General features: G+C 29.8%; 2 protein-coding genes across 2 annotated transcripts; one reads left to right on the top strand and one right to left on the bottom strand.

Moving 5' to 3' along the window:
* Window positions 1-8: 8 nt before the first annotated feature.
* Window positions 9-3,517, top strand: LOC126856580 (uncharacterized). Its single transcript, XM_050605218.1, has 5 exons — window positions 9-509; window positions 990-1,838; window positions 1,965-2,444; window positions 2,780-2,842; window positions 2,978-3,517. The coding sequence occupies exons 1-5, from the start codon at window positions 110-112 to the stop codon at window positions 3,343-3,345; spliced, it is 2,160 nt and encodes a 719-aa protein (XP_050461175.1). The 5' UTR covers window positions 9-109; the 3' UTR covers window positions 3,346-3,517.
* Window positions 3,518-3,624: 107 nt separating this feature from the next.
* On the bottom strand, window positions 3,625-14,360 carry LOC126856499 (sialin-like). The gene is made up of 11 exons (XM_050605047.1): window positions 14,024-14,360; window positions 11,255-11,634; window positions 7,596-7,783; window positions 7,389-7,519; window positions 7,201-7,306; window positions 6,805-6,889; window positions 6,486-6,706; window positions 6,250-6,396; window positions 6,013-6,145; window positions 5,659-5,900; window positions 3,625-5,584 (listed from the first exon to the last, which is right to left on the bottom strand). Exons 2-11 carry the CDS (start codon window positions 11,277-11,279, stop codon window positions 5,348-5,350), a joined length of 1,515 nt encoding a protein of 504 aa, XP_050461004.1. The 5' UTR covers window positions 11,280-11,634; window positions 14,024-14,360; the 3' UTR covers window positions 3,625-5,347.
* Between the last annotated feature and the right edge of the window lie 490 nt (window positions 14,361-14,850).

Genomic DNA, 14,850 nt, shown 5'->3' with positions numbered 1-14,850 from the left:
ATATATATATATATATTATTCAAACTAATATTTTTATATATTGTACAGAAGACTTAAGATAGACAGAAAAAAATATATATACTCTCACAGACATGTTCGCATCTCATAGATGGAAGAAGATAAAAAAGAAAAATGTTATCGTCCAACATCATGGGCACAAACTTTATTCACGGTTATGCCAAAGAAGGAAATTGTCGAGGATGTTATACTTAAGCACAAAAATGTTGAACTTCGAGAAATCAAAAGCACAAGCAAGATTTCAGCAAATGTCAAAGATTTTTTCGAGGAGGGTTTTAGCGAAGACGATTTTATTACCCATGAACCTCTTCTTAAGTATTTGATGAATTCTAGAGAATTAGAAGAGATAGCCACCAAAGATGCGGAAAATCAAACGTTTCTGCAAGGTGTCCCCATAGTTGGTATACCGATCAAATATAAACATGAAGCATCACAAACGATGTACATGAGTAGTCCTTGTCCGCCTGCAAAATATTCTGAACATATTATAAGTAAGCAACGCCTAAAAAGAAAAACTATGTCCATAAGATTTTTAAATTCTTTTTTCTTAATGTTTATTAAACAATTTATCTAAATTAAAAAACTCTAATTATTGAAATTAAATATTAGTTAAATGAGCAATCTAGAAAGAAAGTTAAATTTAATATAACTTAAATTTGTATTTAGATTTGATTGCAACCAATACTTTGTACTAATTATTAGCTATTACAATATAATAGGAAAGAAATATAATAGGAAAGTTTACAAAAATATTTTTTATTCTTCTCTCTGTCAAATTAATTGGTATGTAATGTTGGGTACTAGAAATAATTTTTGATTTGCGCTATAATAATATATAAACTAATATTTTTAATCCTTATTCGATTACATTTATATCTTGTTAAAACATGTGCGATTAATGAGAGAGATAAATCTAAAACATTTAAAAAAATAGATTATTAGATAGATCTCAGAATTGAGATTTTTTTCAGCTACCATGAATGCCGGTCCAATGCCTGTATTCAAGATCAATCACTCAAGTCAGACTTTGATTACGATTGATCCTGAAACATCACTGGATGAAGCAGTAGATGATTTATTACGCCGTTCACACGAAAATCGAGAAGATTTTACGGAAGATATTGTAGATGAAGAAACAATAATCCTCGAAATTCTAAATTTCTTACTGTCACGTGCATTTTGGATATCTGATTCTGTCCAAGATGGGATCTTCGTCGAAGAGAAGTGTCAAGATACACAAACCGTAATACGATATAATCGTAATACCGATAGTATCGTATTAGACGTTGAAACTCAAACTATAACTGACTTGCAAGTCGAGAATGAAACTCAAACTATAACTGACTTGCAAGTCGAGAATGAAACTCAAACTAAACTGACTTGCCAGCCGAAACATTCAAACAGCAAACTATTGGCCGAATATGAAGAAATAAAAAGCTTTATGCAGAGTTGTCTTGAGGAATGTCTTAGAGGAATTGAGCCTCGAATTATAATTGACGATCTAATGGACGAAATAATCATAAAAGGAGCGAATAGACTCAAGTACCCAATGAAAGATCGATTGATCCAAACTGTGGCTAGTTATAAGTCTCCTGATATGAAGGAAGAAGACGTGCTACGAAAATTAAAGATACCCGTGGTGGTCGATCCGTTCGAAGCGTCGATCGTGGTTCTGCCACTGATAGAGGACCTACTGCTTTCTACTTGCAACAAGATATCTCGTCGTGCACAAATCGTTGCCAAGAATATTCTAAATTCATTGATACAACAGACAGTCTTGAATGGATCTAAATTAGCAGAAGTTCGAAAACAATTAAAACGTTAGCAAATTTATACAAAATATTTTTCACATACAAAGAAATCAATTTTTTAATTATAATTGGGTAAACCACTTTTATAAACTAATTATTTCTAATTTACTAATAAAATATTTTTTTTCTTTATAGCTTCTCTTCAACAAATACTCGACGAAAGAAGAAGAAAGATCGTCGAGTCTATGCTAAAGAAAGAAACGGAGACTGCTGCTACTCAGACGGGACTCGCTGGAGTTCCCGCAGTTGCAAAAATCAAGGAATCTAAAGACATTCTGTGCTCAGTTTGTGCCAGGCAATCGATATGCCAATGGTGCGTAGCGGCTCAAGAGGAAAATGATCAAAATTTGCCGCTCCAAAATAAGAAATTACTGCGTACGCAGGATATACTGCTGGCATATAATCCGTGCTACGTCGTCGCGACAGCTTCGGAAAAAGCGAAGAATCCACATTTGCAATCGATCGATTTCATGAAAAAAAAGGTTGAAAAACTGACCTCTGCTCAGTTATCCATACCGTGTAATTGTAATGTAACACCTGAAGAAACAGGCGATGTTGTTGATAAGAAGTGTATCAATATTCTCATGACTTCGAAGAAAGACATCCAGAATCGAGGTACATTAACATATTAAATCGAAAGTAACTTTTCATGAATGATTAATTATAAGTAAAATATATTATAATTATAGTATATTTTATAGTTATAGTTTTATAGTTACTCGTCATCGCATTTTATATTGTATATGTATATAATGTTTTACAATAAATAAATTATTATATGTTTTACATATTTAAATATGCATATAGAAATATTTTATAGTATTATTATTATATAGTATTATATATAGTATTTTATAGTATTATTTATCTTACGCGATATTTGATTATTGTGTAAAACTTCTCTTCTTCATATTTCTCTATAATTTGCTATCGTATGTTAATGTTTATAGATTCTATCAGTGGATGGGCCCGTATCATCGATAGTACACTAGCAAAGTCTTGGTCACTCAAAGGTACCTGTATATTTTGCTTTAAAGATCGCAAAAATTTTTTCAAAAAAATGTTTTCTTATTTTTTCTTTTTTTATCTTTGTAATTGATTCTTATAATCTACATATTATTAAAAAAAATATGTTATTTTAATATTAGTAGATTCTACTAGTAATACAATTAGTGTTTGCACCACAAGATCGAAATCGGTTCCGATGTCCTACTGTAAGAAAACATCACAATCTGAAAGCGTTCCAAATTTGCAAGCAACAAAAGCATTGCAAATATTGAAGAGCACGTTTTGCACTCGAGACACCTGCCCCGCTTTTCTAGCTACACGGGAACGTGATTTGCCCGATGATGACGTAAATGAAGAACATGTATCTTGCAATGTAGATTGCACGTTATTGAACCTAGATCAACATTGTAAACGGTCTATTAATAGTAATCAAATTTGCGCTAGGCCACGAGTAGATAAAGTTAAAGTTTCTACCCGACCCTTATCAGAATTTCGAGGATGGACATAATAGTGAAAATCAATTGATTAAATTTTTTGTGTTAAAACGTCACATGTACATATCAAGCGCTTTCTTGTTAGTTTTAAAATAACAAAAAAAAGTTTTAGTATCTAAAAATCATATATAATTATTTTTAAATATGCAGATGATATATAAGTATATATGTACGTGCAATTACATTATAAATTAATAAAAAGATTTGTTCATTTTTTTCCATTTATTAATATAGAAACCATCTAGAAAAAAGCTTCTTTATCTAGCTAATAGATAATAATAAATGTAATCATATTTATAGAGACACACATGAATTTCTTTATTATCATATGAGAAATCACAAATTATATTCGATCATTTGTTATACATGTATGATCTACTACGATTCGCAGTATGTGAATTTCATAAAACAAATGCTGTCGTGAGTTATAATTTAATTAATAAACATATATTAAAATGTGTCTATAAATAACATATACAAGTCCGCAATTAAAAACATTATGACACATCTATACATGCGCATAATTCATTTAAAATTAGTTTAAAAAAACAAGTTTTATCTTCATGTATTTTGTTTTCTTTAAGATTGTTACGTGCGCAATATTATTGCTAAACACTTTACACAGATTTTAAAATAACTACATGCATAGTAACATTATTATTGACAAAATAATAAATATTACGACGAAATAGTTCAATTTGAACAATAATCGTCTTTAAAACATATTGGAACAACATATTTATTATTTTTTATTTTCTATAGCAAACGCATATGCATAGATATATTTTTCATGATCTACGTAATGTATTTTTCCTTTGCATATTCAAAAGTGCAATTTTTTTTTGGATATGAATGATTCAATTTTACAATTTCCAGAATCATTATTCTCTGAAGTACTAGGAAGCTCTCACAAATGAAAATTAGAGAATAAGCTACTTTTATCCGCATAATGGCGGAAGTGATGATTTTGTAATCATTTAATGTCTCAATTTATCCGAGATGTTCAAATAAAGTGATATATTAAACAAATTGCAGATCACTGGCCGCGATTAAAATCCAGATTGGTGTGTACATCTAAATTACTGCGATTATATATATCACAGTTATATATAAAATCGTTTCGCGCAGAGAAAGCTTCATTGTGTATAATGAGATATATATGTGATGATTTAATGTGCTTAGCATAAAATATTTATAATATCTAACTTAACCTTGGCCATTTATTATTGGTTCAAAGACAATGCCAAGGTCTTTATTACTAGATTCATCGATGATACATTTCGTTAACTTTTCAATGAGAATAACGTACATATACTTTGGCACAAAATAAAAAAATGCACTACAGAGTATTCTTATGTTTCGATACATTCTTTGAATACCATATTTATAACTCTTTTAGTTATCTGATGACCGTGACGTTATAAAATGTAAGTAGTACACGTGACACGAAAATGTAATATCAAATATATAAATACTTATAATTAAATATTCGAGACAATACAAATGCATGAGAATTATGAAAAATATATAAAATCTAAAACGCGTTTTATCTTCTGAAATATCCTACAGTCTTATACGCGGCAATAAAAAAAAGAGCGTGAAAAAATAATTTTTCGCGCACATCTAAGAAAATATAAATCGGATTAAATATAAAAGATCTGCCGTGATATTCTAGCAATATGTAATGTATCTGTAATTGGGGAGCGCAAATTCTATTCATTCTAAATTAAAACATGATTGAATATTCTATATTAAATATTCTGTACATCATTTTAATTCTTCCATTTCAAGTTTTCAATATATATTATAACAAGGAGATAATTCTCTTTGTACCCAAAATTGTTTAACAATTGGAAGTTGTATAAATATTGGTTGTAATTGGTATATAAAATCTGACATAATAGTAACATTTTCTGACAGAGTCAAAATTTGTATTTTTTTCAAATGCACTCTCTTTTCGGCAATAGACTATAAATTTTGTACAGACATGGATACACATTACCTTCACTTCATTTTCTAAGTCACTACAGACATTTTCTTCAGTTCATTTTCTTCGGTTTCCGTATCGATCGCCGTATCTTTCGTTGTTTCATTTATCCGCTTTTCTTCTTCGGCAATAGTAGGCACATTAGTATGAGTCGTATCGTTCCACGGTTGAATTTCCGCCGATCCAAATATCCAAAAGAGTACCGTTGCTGATGTAAATACTACCGCCGATATCCAGAACATTACACGCCATTCTTCAATTCCGTTCTGTAATATGAAACCATGTAAACAAAGTTTTAAAATCTATATATATTTGATATAATTTTAAAGGTATAACATACCCTCTCATTGGTCAAAGCACCAATAATGGGTGGAATGATGAATCCGGGGAAACTACCGAATGTATTCATAATTCCGTATAAAGAACCAGCATAGTTCGGTGCTAAATCTTGATGATTCTGTAAGTTGGTCTGGCATGCGGCTCCATTGAAGGCCAACGCCAGTATTAACATTATCATCGCAATTGTGGCATCGCAACCGGCATATGTCATTACTAGTAAACAAGCTGCAGGTCCTATGTGAGCTGTTCGTATAATATGCAATAATTATTGATTGCATAACAATTATTTATATATACATGTGCACATACATTACAACATCGCAACTCTTAATACAGATTGTTTCAAATTACTTACAGAAAAGCATAAATATCTTTCTTATCCAGCCTAGAGTCAAAAAATTTTTCCTTCGCACATAATCACCCGCTGCTGCAAATAATACTCCGGCGCCCAATCTAGCTATGTAAGGCAATCCGGTTATTGCGCCACCCTATAAATAAAATAAAAAATCTTTAGTAACAAGAAGATAAAAATATAATGTTATAATCAAAACGTATTTTTTTCGCGAAATACATTCGTCAGAAAAAACAATACCGATTTCATGTTGAAACCAAGGACTTCTAATGTGTATTTGGGCCCGTTTGTAGCGATGAAATATATACCCCACATGTTTGCAAAATGAGACCATAGTAATACTAAGAATGGCGCAGATGTAGCGACTGCTTTTACTGGTAATTGAACCTGTGTAAAATATTAATATTAGTATATTTTATGACCTCTTTTTTTATTTTTCATTATTTTGTATTTTATTTGAAAAATACATCTCAAACCTTTTGCTTCGAGACACTAGTGCCAATTTGTTCTTTTATGTATTTTTTCTCTTTTTCAGTGATCCCGGGATGCAACTCCGGTGTATCATATATTAGGTATACCCATAAAGCATAAAAAACTAACATAAGTCCACTTGTAACGTAAAATGCAATTTTCCATCCATAAGCACTAATCACCGCGCCACATAAAGCGAATGTCACAACGGTTCCGAATGGACCACCTTTTAAAAAAATAAAACAATATGTGTGGATATTACATATTATTACATCAGAAATATTTTACATTAAAGTAAATAAATAAGTAAGAAAAAATAATTACCTTGCATAGTCCACACAAACATGCCCTTTTCACCAGGAGGCACCCATCTAGCAATCATCGCATGGAGAGCAGGATAAACGGCGCCCTAAAAATTAATATTACTCTTACTAAGGATTTACATATCTGATTGAAAATATACTATACAAAAAGAAGCATAAACAATATATTTCTTTATTAAGAAATCTACAAAAAATTAGATAAAATTATATATTGAGAAAAAATTTATTTCAAATTTGCTAAGGATATACTCTATGATGATTAAAATTAGATATATAAAAATCACAAAACAAAACTAACAATAAGTATATTAAATAAATGCGGAAAATGTAGTTTTATTAAAATAACACACAATTTCATAATATATTTAAAAGATGTACAGATGATATAACCACTTACCCCGAAAAATCCCATTACAAAACGAAGTGCAAAGACGAAACCGTAGTGAACAGAAGCAGCCCATGGCATCAAAAGATTTAATACTGCGGGTATTAATGTGGCGAATCTATGTCACAAAAAGGCCAAGAATAATCAACCGCAAATAAATTAATGGTTATTTAAGAAAATATATTTTCAATTATACTTACGCCACTACTTTAGAACCTCCATATTTTTCGGCTAAGAGTCCAGCTGGTACACTAGCCGGTAGAACACCATAAAAATATCCTGATAATAACAGTCCTTGAATATGTTGATTCCATTCGAAACGTTCTCCAAACTAAAAAAAAATATAACAAAGATATATTTGTAATTTTGTAAAAATTTCTACATAAATTTCGCAATCGCCAACTTACATCTTTGAGCACGACTGTCTTATTGGTTTTTATATCTGCTACAGTGCACGCTGGACCTATGCCACCGTCTTTACTTGTAACATTTACCATAGCAACAATAGTTATGGATAGATTGGTACGAATGACATAAGAGAACATGCAAGCCAGAAACATCATCGCCCCCAGAATCCCTCTTCGAGGAATCTTCTCTGTAATACATGCGAATATCTGTTGCTAAGAATCAATCGGAATAAATGGCAATAATTTGCTAAATGTGATATAATATTTTTTAATGATACAATAATAGTCCTAATCTATATTAATAATTTTTATAACTAATAAATAAAGTGTTCACTTTTAATGATACTTTTAAATATAATATCAAAATACGTATATTGAAGAATATTACGGTATCATGTTTATTCAAATTAATAATTTATAGAGATTTTTTCTCTTTTTTACAATTAATCGATTTAAAATTGTATTGCTATCATAACATTTTTATTATTAGCATTAAATTTTCCCGATAATTTATTATTAAATCTTTTCTGCAAACTTTCTATGAATATTTATTTATTTATTGAAATACTCGTGCATATACTTCAAAATATTATAATATGAATATAAATATAGCTCTTGCTTGCTTTATTATAATACAAAGTCGAGATCTGACCTTTGAATCTCTCAGCATATAAGTCTTAATAATTTTAAATCAAGAATGAATAACACATGACTTACTGTAAACATCTCGCATCCTGTTACATGTAATAATATCTACAAAAACAGCTGCGATTGTCCGGTTTGCGATATTATGTCACTTTATATTATCTTTTTATTAGCTATTATTTATAATTTTTATTTATTAATATCAATACTTAATAGGATACAAATAGGATATTAATAATAAATAATAAATAATATGTATCATCTATTATTAATATATTATTGATATATATATTATGTCTATGAAATTGTAAGATTAATTAGAATTATATTTAAAATAAAGAATTTGTTAATGCTTGCACTCAATCCTGATTATGTTTCAAGTGAATCTCGTTCAAGGAAAAATATTAGAGCAAGTTATAAATTCTCTACAAGGTTACAAAGTTATACCTGCCTGATTGAACAATCATTCTCTCTTGTATTAACGATTATGCGTAGTGTTATTGGATTGCTGATAATTTACAGAACATGATAAAAGAAATCGGATCGATAGCTTCACAACATTACTTCGCGCTTTGTAATAGAGCTTTTTCATCTTTTCCATATCGCACGAAGCAATATACTTTGATCTTTAAGTTAACTGTTATTGAGAGATGAAATTAAATCCAGCTGCATATTCTGATGTAAGCAATATATCACTGATGTGAATCGTTGCAAAATAATTATAAATAGGTTATATAAGTTATATCAATAAATAGAACTATTCTCTAAAAATTTTATAGACAAACAATTTTGTCACAACTTTTTAATTTTCAAGATATAAATAGTTTGGTGGGCAAACAAATTTTTAATAAAATTCGTTATAAAATATTATTTTATTATTTATTAAAATCACATTAAAAATTAATTAAAGACCATCTTTTATATTATCGAGAGATAATGCAATCTTATTTAGAGATAAATAAATAAGTTATTTTTAATAAATAAGATTCAAAGAAACTAAAAGAGCAATAAATAAAAGAAATAAGATTAAAAAATTACAATTTCCTACTTCTTTTTTATATCTTTGTATAATTTTTTAAAATTCTTGATATATCGATTTTCTTATTTTTGTATTATGTATTTTTTAGACTAAACAATTTTTTTCCTATTTTCTTTCAACTTTTTTTCGTGTTCTTAATTTTTAATAACTATCTGTGTACAAAGATAATGAAATATTTAAATATTTAAATATGATATTGATATAAAAATAATACGATATTGCGTTATTCACTACAACGATGTAATGACAAATGCAATCTAAAAAAAAATTATAATTCAAAAATAGATAAATACACGTGTAAAACTATTATACAAAATATCAAAGCAAACAATATTTCAAGATCAAAAGCTCTTTGAGTTGCATAATATTTTTTTTTTCGGGTATGATAATTACATGTCGGCAGATCAAGAATATCAATCGTGATAATATATCGATAATATATCGGAAAATATCTTTGAGCAACAAACACTTTTATGATGTAGTGTCTCTCAAGTGATTTCATATACACGTTTAAATATATTCACCTCATTAACAAATAATTTGTAATTTGTTGTATATAGCTGTTCAAGAGTTTCCACTACAATCTTTCGTTTTATTAATAATAACCAGGCAAAATTTTAAGGAACTTTTATACAGGAAATTAAATTTTTCTTAACATTTTCAATAAATTTAATTTTAAGAAAGTTTCAATTGAATATTTATTTTTCAAGATATGTAATACTGAAAAAGAGAAAAAATATTGTTTTCACAAGGCAAGCAGTTTCTTTTCACAATATTATCTCTAATAATAAAAAGAGTCTTCATTGAAAGATCTGATTTAAAATCAGAATGTGTTCGTTCGGAATGCGTCGTCAAGATTAAGATCGATGCTTCTGATAGACGCAGACCTTGTACGCGATCGATAAATCCTTCATTAGTTCGCGTTTTCTTTTTTTAAGTTACGAACGGAAAATGTGCCAGAATATTGAACGTGCAATATCTGTTCCGTAGGTCTATTTCTGCAAAATGAACAGCAGAAAATAGAAGCTCGTATTACGGACACCTTGTACGAAGTTGAGACGCGCTCAACGTTGTACGTCACTCGTTCGAAAAAAAATTACGCTGCGTGCGACAAATATGCAGCTGCGTAATACCGTGCGCAATGTTTGCTTAACTTAAATTTCCCTTCGAAAAGCAGAATGACGTGCCGTAAGGTCGCATGTATGAAACCGATATCGCGTGCGCTGTTTATGTCTTCCTGAGATTTTTGCACGAATCTGTATGTAAGCACATAATATTTATCATTTATATAATGCAGTTATACTGCAGACTTATCATTTTCGAGATGATGCTTATCGCTATGAATAAAAGGAACTATACAAATATGTGTCATTGACGTGACATTCATGGAAATTATGTCACAGAGCTTCCTTCAAAAAAATATTTTAGAAAAAAATTATTTTTTTTTGTGTTTATAAAAAATCTCAAATATCTATACTGTTAAATCATTTGTCATTATTCATATTTTATATTTAACTGTGCTGAAACAGATATATATCAGAGACTTTGGAATTTGTTTACCAAAGTCTAAAGAAGACTTGCCAATATATATTGGCGAAGATTGAACATTGAACTATCGATATTTCAAAAGCAAACACTCAAACTAATATACATTTGATTCATATTCCAAATATCATAGATATTAAATATGTACAAAAATAATCTCCATGCGAAAATAAGGCTACGACTATTAATAAGAAATATTATTAATGTTTTTGTACCTATATATACGTGTACATTATATATAAAATCATTGCGTACAAGTTATAATTATAAACAAGTTTCAATTAATGTTTTAAAAAGACTTAACAATAAAAATAATAGAAATAATAAATATCTGAAAAAAAGTGAAAATGGAAAATATATAACAAAAATAAAAAAATCAAGAAAGACACAGTATCGTGCGATCAATAATCGTTAACTGACAAGTACTTACCATTGAACTTCCGGAAGAGAGCCATTCTGACTGTTTGTCACGCACGATCGTCGCAATCGTATTATTAGCGTGAGAACGAGATGCACGTATGTGAGCACGATGTGAAGAAGAAAGAAATTCTCTCGGGAGACTTCCCTCAATCTTCACCACTAAGCGTGGATTCTTCGTCAATCGATGATAGTCGACTTCGCGACTGCTCGTTTTTTTTTTGTTTTTTTTTTACGATGTTTAATCGATTCACCGATTGCGTTGCGTCATGCCGCCTCGCCGAGTTTGAAGTCAATGGACGCTCAGTGACGGCGCTCCTATTTTTTACAATGAGCCGTTTCACGCGTGTGACGTGCTCGACACGGCGTCCTCCGGGATGATCACGAGGGCACCTGAAAAATACACCGCATTTGCACGTCACGCTCGCAGCACGTACGCCACAACGAAAATTCTATATTTAAATTACCGTCGCGATATTAGAATGACTGGGCTTGCGCAACAAGTCATAATTTTGGCGCACTAAACCTAAATAGTATAACAATGTCAACTTCAAATATAGAATAAGTACGAATCCAGGAAACTTGTGATTACTAGTGTTTTGAATATATTTTTTAACAAAGGTATCTCTCGAGGTATAATTAAAAAAAGATTATCGCAGAAATTTTTATTCTCGGTTTTTTTTTTTTTTCGAAATAGAACGTTTTTTATGTAACTGTCGTAGAGATTAAATTTCCTATTAACGAATTTATTGATTGCCTACAAACTTATTGATTTGATAAAAAAAGTGTTACTATACTTCGTCTATATGAAATAAAGTGTGAATAATTCGAAAGATATTTGTGTGAATAATTTGAAAAAAATAAAAAAAGACAACAAATGTAAATAATTGCATGTCAATATTAATTAATATTGATAAATTATCAATTGCGTCAATATTAACTATTATTGACGAAAGTGACACAAAAAATATGATATATTTAATATATTCATTCATCGACTGATTTAAATTAATTTGTATGATCGATTAATTTTCTCAAGATATTTATCCAGAGCTTGCTTGTCATTAATACTGCGTTCTCGTTGGATTTTTCCATTTCAGTTTTAATCTTTTATATGCCAATTGTATTGACCGTAAGATAAGAAAGGCATACAAAACTAAGCTGATTTTCTATTTTTTTTATTAGAAAAAGAAAATATATGTCATATGGTAATACCAAATAATAAGTTTCTTAAACATCAATTTGATCTTGTCTTTAAATCTTTCAAATATTTCTCGACATTAATCATTCACTGTTTTTGGTCTTTTTATTTTAATAATGAGAGAATATTTGATCTTAAATCATTAATAAAGCATGCTTCCGGAATATAGAGATTTTATTCGTAAATATTCAATATGTGACATATAAAATACTTGAATTATATATTTATAGACGACCGATAAAATGAATTGTAATCCGCTGATGACACGTTATCACTTTTGCGCGCACAGCTGTCTACATTCCGAAATATTTTCGTGAAAACAATTATCTCAATCATATAAGAGAAGTTGTCAGTATTATATAATTCTGGGAACGCAATATTTTCTCGACTTTCGTCAGAATTTTGTTTGATTCTTCGAACTGTAATTTTGCAATTATTTTTTAATTTTTTATTACAGTTACGTTAAATATTTTGAAATGTAGCTATCTGAGCTTGTGTGGAAACTAGAAGCTCGTGTAATTCATACAATGATAATATAATTTGATTGCTAGAATATATTACACGCAACAATAATCACTATAAATAGAATAATGAAGGAGGAACACAAGAATTGAACGCATGGAATGCGCATTGAAAATAATAAGTTTTAAAATAGCGTTATTCGATCTTATTATTTTTCGTTGACGAAATAATATTTTCAATTTTTCTTTTTTTCCTTTTCTTCTTCTTTTAAAGAAAAAAATTTATCTTTCTGTGAAAATTTTATACTTGTGATTAACATGCTATGTAATAAATAAATTCAGATCTGACAATAAGTCATATGATATAAATGTCTCTGTTCTTCGTTGTTTCAAGGCAACGTATCGCCCGAAATGATTATAATTGTGATAACGTATCGCGTATCGCCTTTTTTTTAACGTATGTGTATATTTTCGGTATAATATTTACGGATTATCTGACGAAATACGTCAACGTGTCTATTCTTTGACAGGTACATATTCATTAAACTTGGCAAAGTTGCTGTCTAATTTTGTCTCGGGACATAGTGTGATTTATGAATGTCTGTGTAAAATCCAGTTTTGTTTATGTAAGCGACAATAATAATTACTTATAATACTTCTTCAAATGACTTATTCAAGATAATGTCGAGAAAAAACATCAACTTTTTTTCAACTAGCGTACAAGCTTCTTTTATAGTTATTTTTTTTACAAACATACAGTGTTATTCTGATTTAACCGCGCAATTTTTTATAATTATAAGTAATAAAGAATTAACTACAAAAAAAAAAAATATTTATTTTTCATTTGTTGTACTTCTTGAATATAATTTTGTTGTTATATAATTATTTACACAATTTACAATTTAAAATTATAACTATAAAATTTTCGTCAAAGTAGTTCTGCTTCAAAACTCTCGAATCGTTTCTTGGACTTTACTTTAATGGGCAATAATAAGAATTAGACCTAATAGACTATATAATATATAATGATGCTACTAACGCTGAGATCATTCATGGTAAAAGGCTTTCATCCGGGTCAGTATAATGATTCAAACACGAACACTGTAAATGTGAGACTAACCTCAATCTTTTAGTGCAAGATGTTCTCTCTCTGTGCTTGCACGTGAAAAAATTGCGCGCGAAAATGGCTTGTTCGGAGATCGATAAACCGAAAGGGAGCAAAACTTCGCTGACAGAATTGGCGCGATCGGGACAACAAACACTGACACGTGTACTCCGCACGTATTCGATTTAATGGATCGCAAACGTGCTTCGGATTCTCATGAGAGCGTCTATCTCGTTGTAGGAATCGCGAAAAGTTTCGGTACGTAAACGACCGACGACACGAACGGTTGGAACACGACTGACCGAAGTTTAGTAGTACGCGATTCCTCGAGTACCCCGAACTGCTCCCTTTTGCCGTGAGTACTACGACAGTGACGCGATACCTCGACACAGATGCCGTCCGGCAAGGGCGGTGCAACAGATGACAGCATAGTGTGCAAAAATTTCTTACATACTTTTCAAATACAGTTATAATGCTATTTATATTATACATATAATAATTATTATGCTCATAACTTTATAATATATTTTTTTTTATATATGTGTTACAGCATTTAATAATAAATAGTTTGAAATTATAATAAATATTAATAACATGTAATGTAAGAAAAAAAAGTTGATTATTATAGATATAATTAATTATAAATATAATTAATGCATGGGCATAGTATGTGAATTTTATATGATAGTGTATCATATCACTCTCTTTTGCATATCATGTGCCACTGTTTTAATACAGCACTGGTCGGCATATTTGACATTGATGACCAAGGAAAGTTCCATTTACGCATGCGTCAACAGTAGCTATAGACGCATCGAGATCAACGATCAAATGAATTTATT

Source organism: Cataglyphis hispanica, chromosome 2 (assembly GCF_021464435.1).
Source record: "Cataglyphis hispanica isolate Lineage 1 chromosome 2, ULB_Chis1_1.0, whole genome shotgun sequence".
Taxonomy (NCBI): domain Eukaryota; kingdom Metazoa; phylum Arthropoda; class Insecta; order Hymenoptera; family Formicidae; genus Cataglyphis; species Cataglyphis hispanica.
This window is presented reverse-complemented; position numbering and strand designations above follow the sequence as displayed.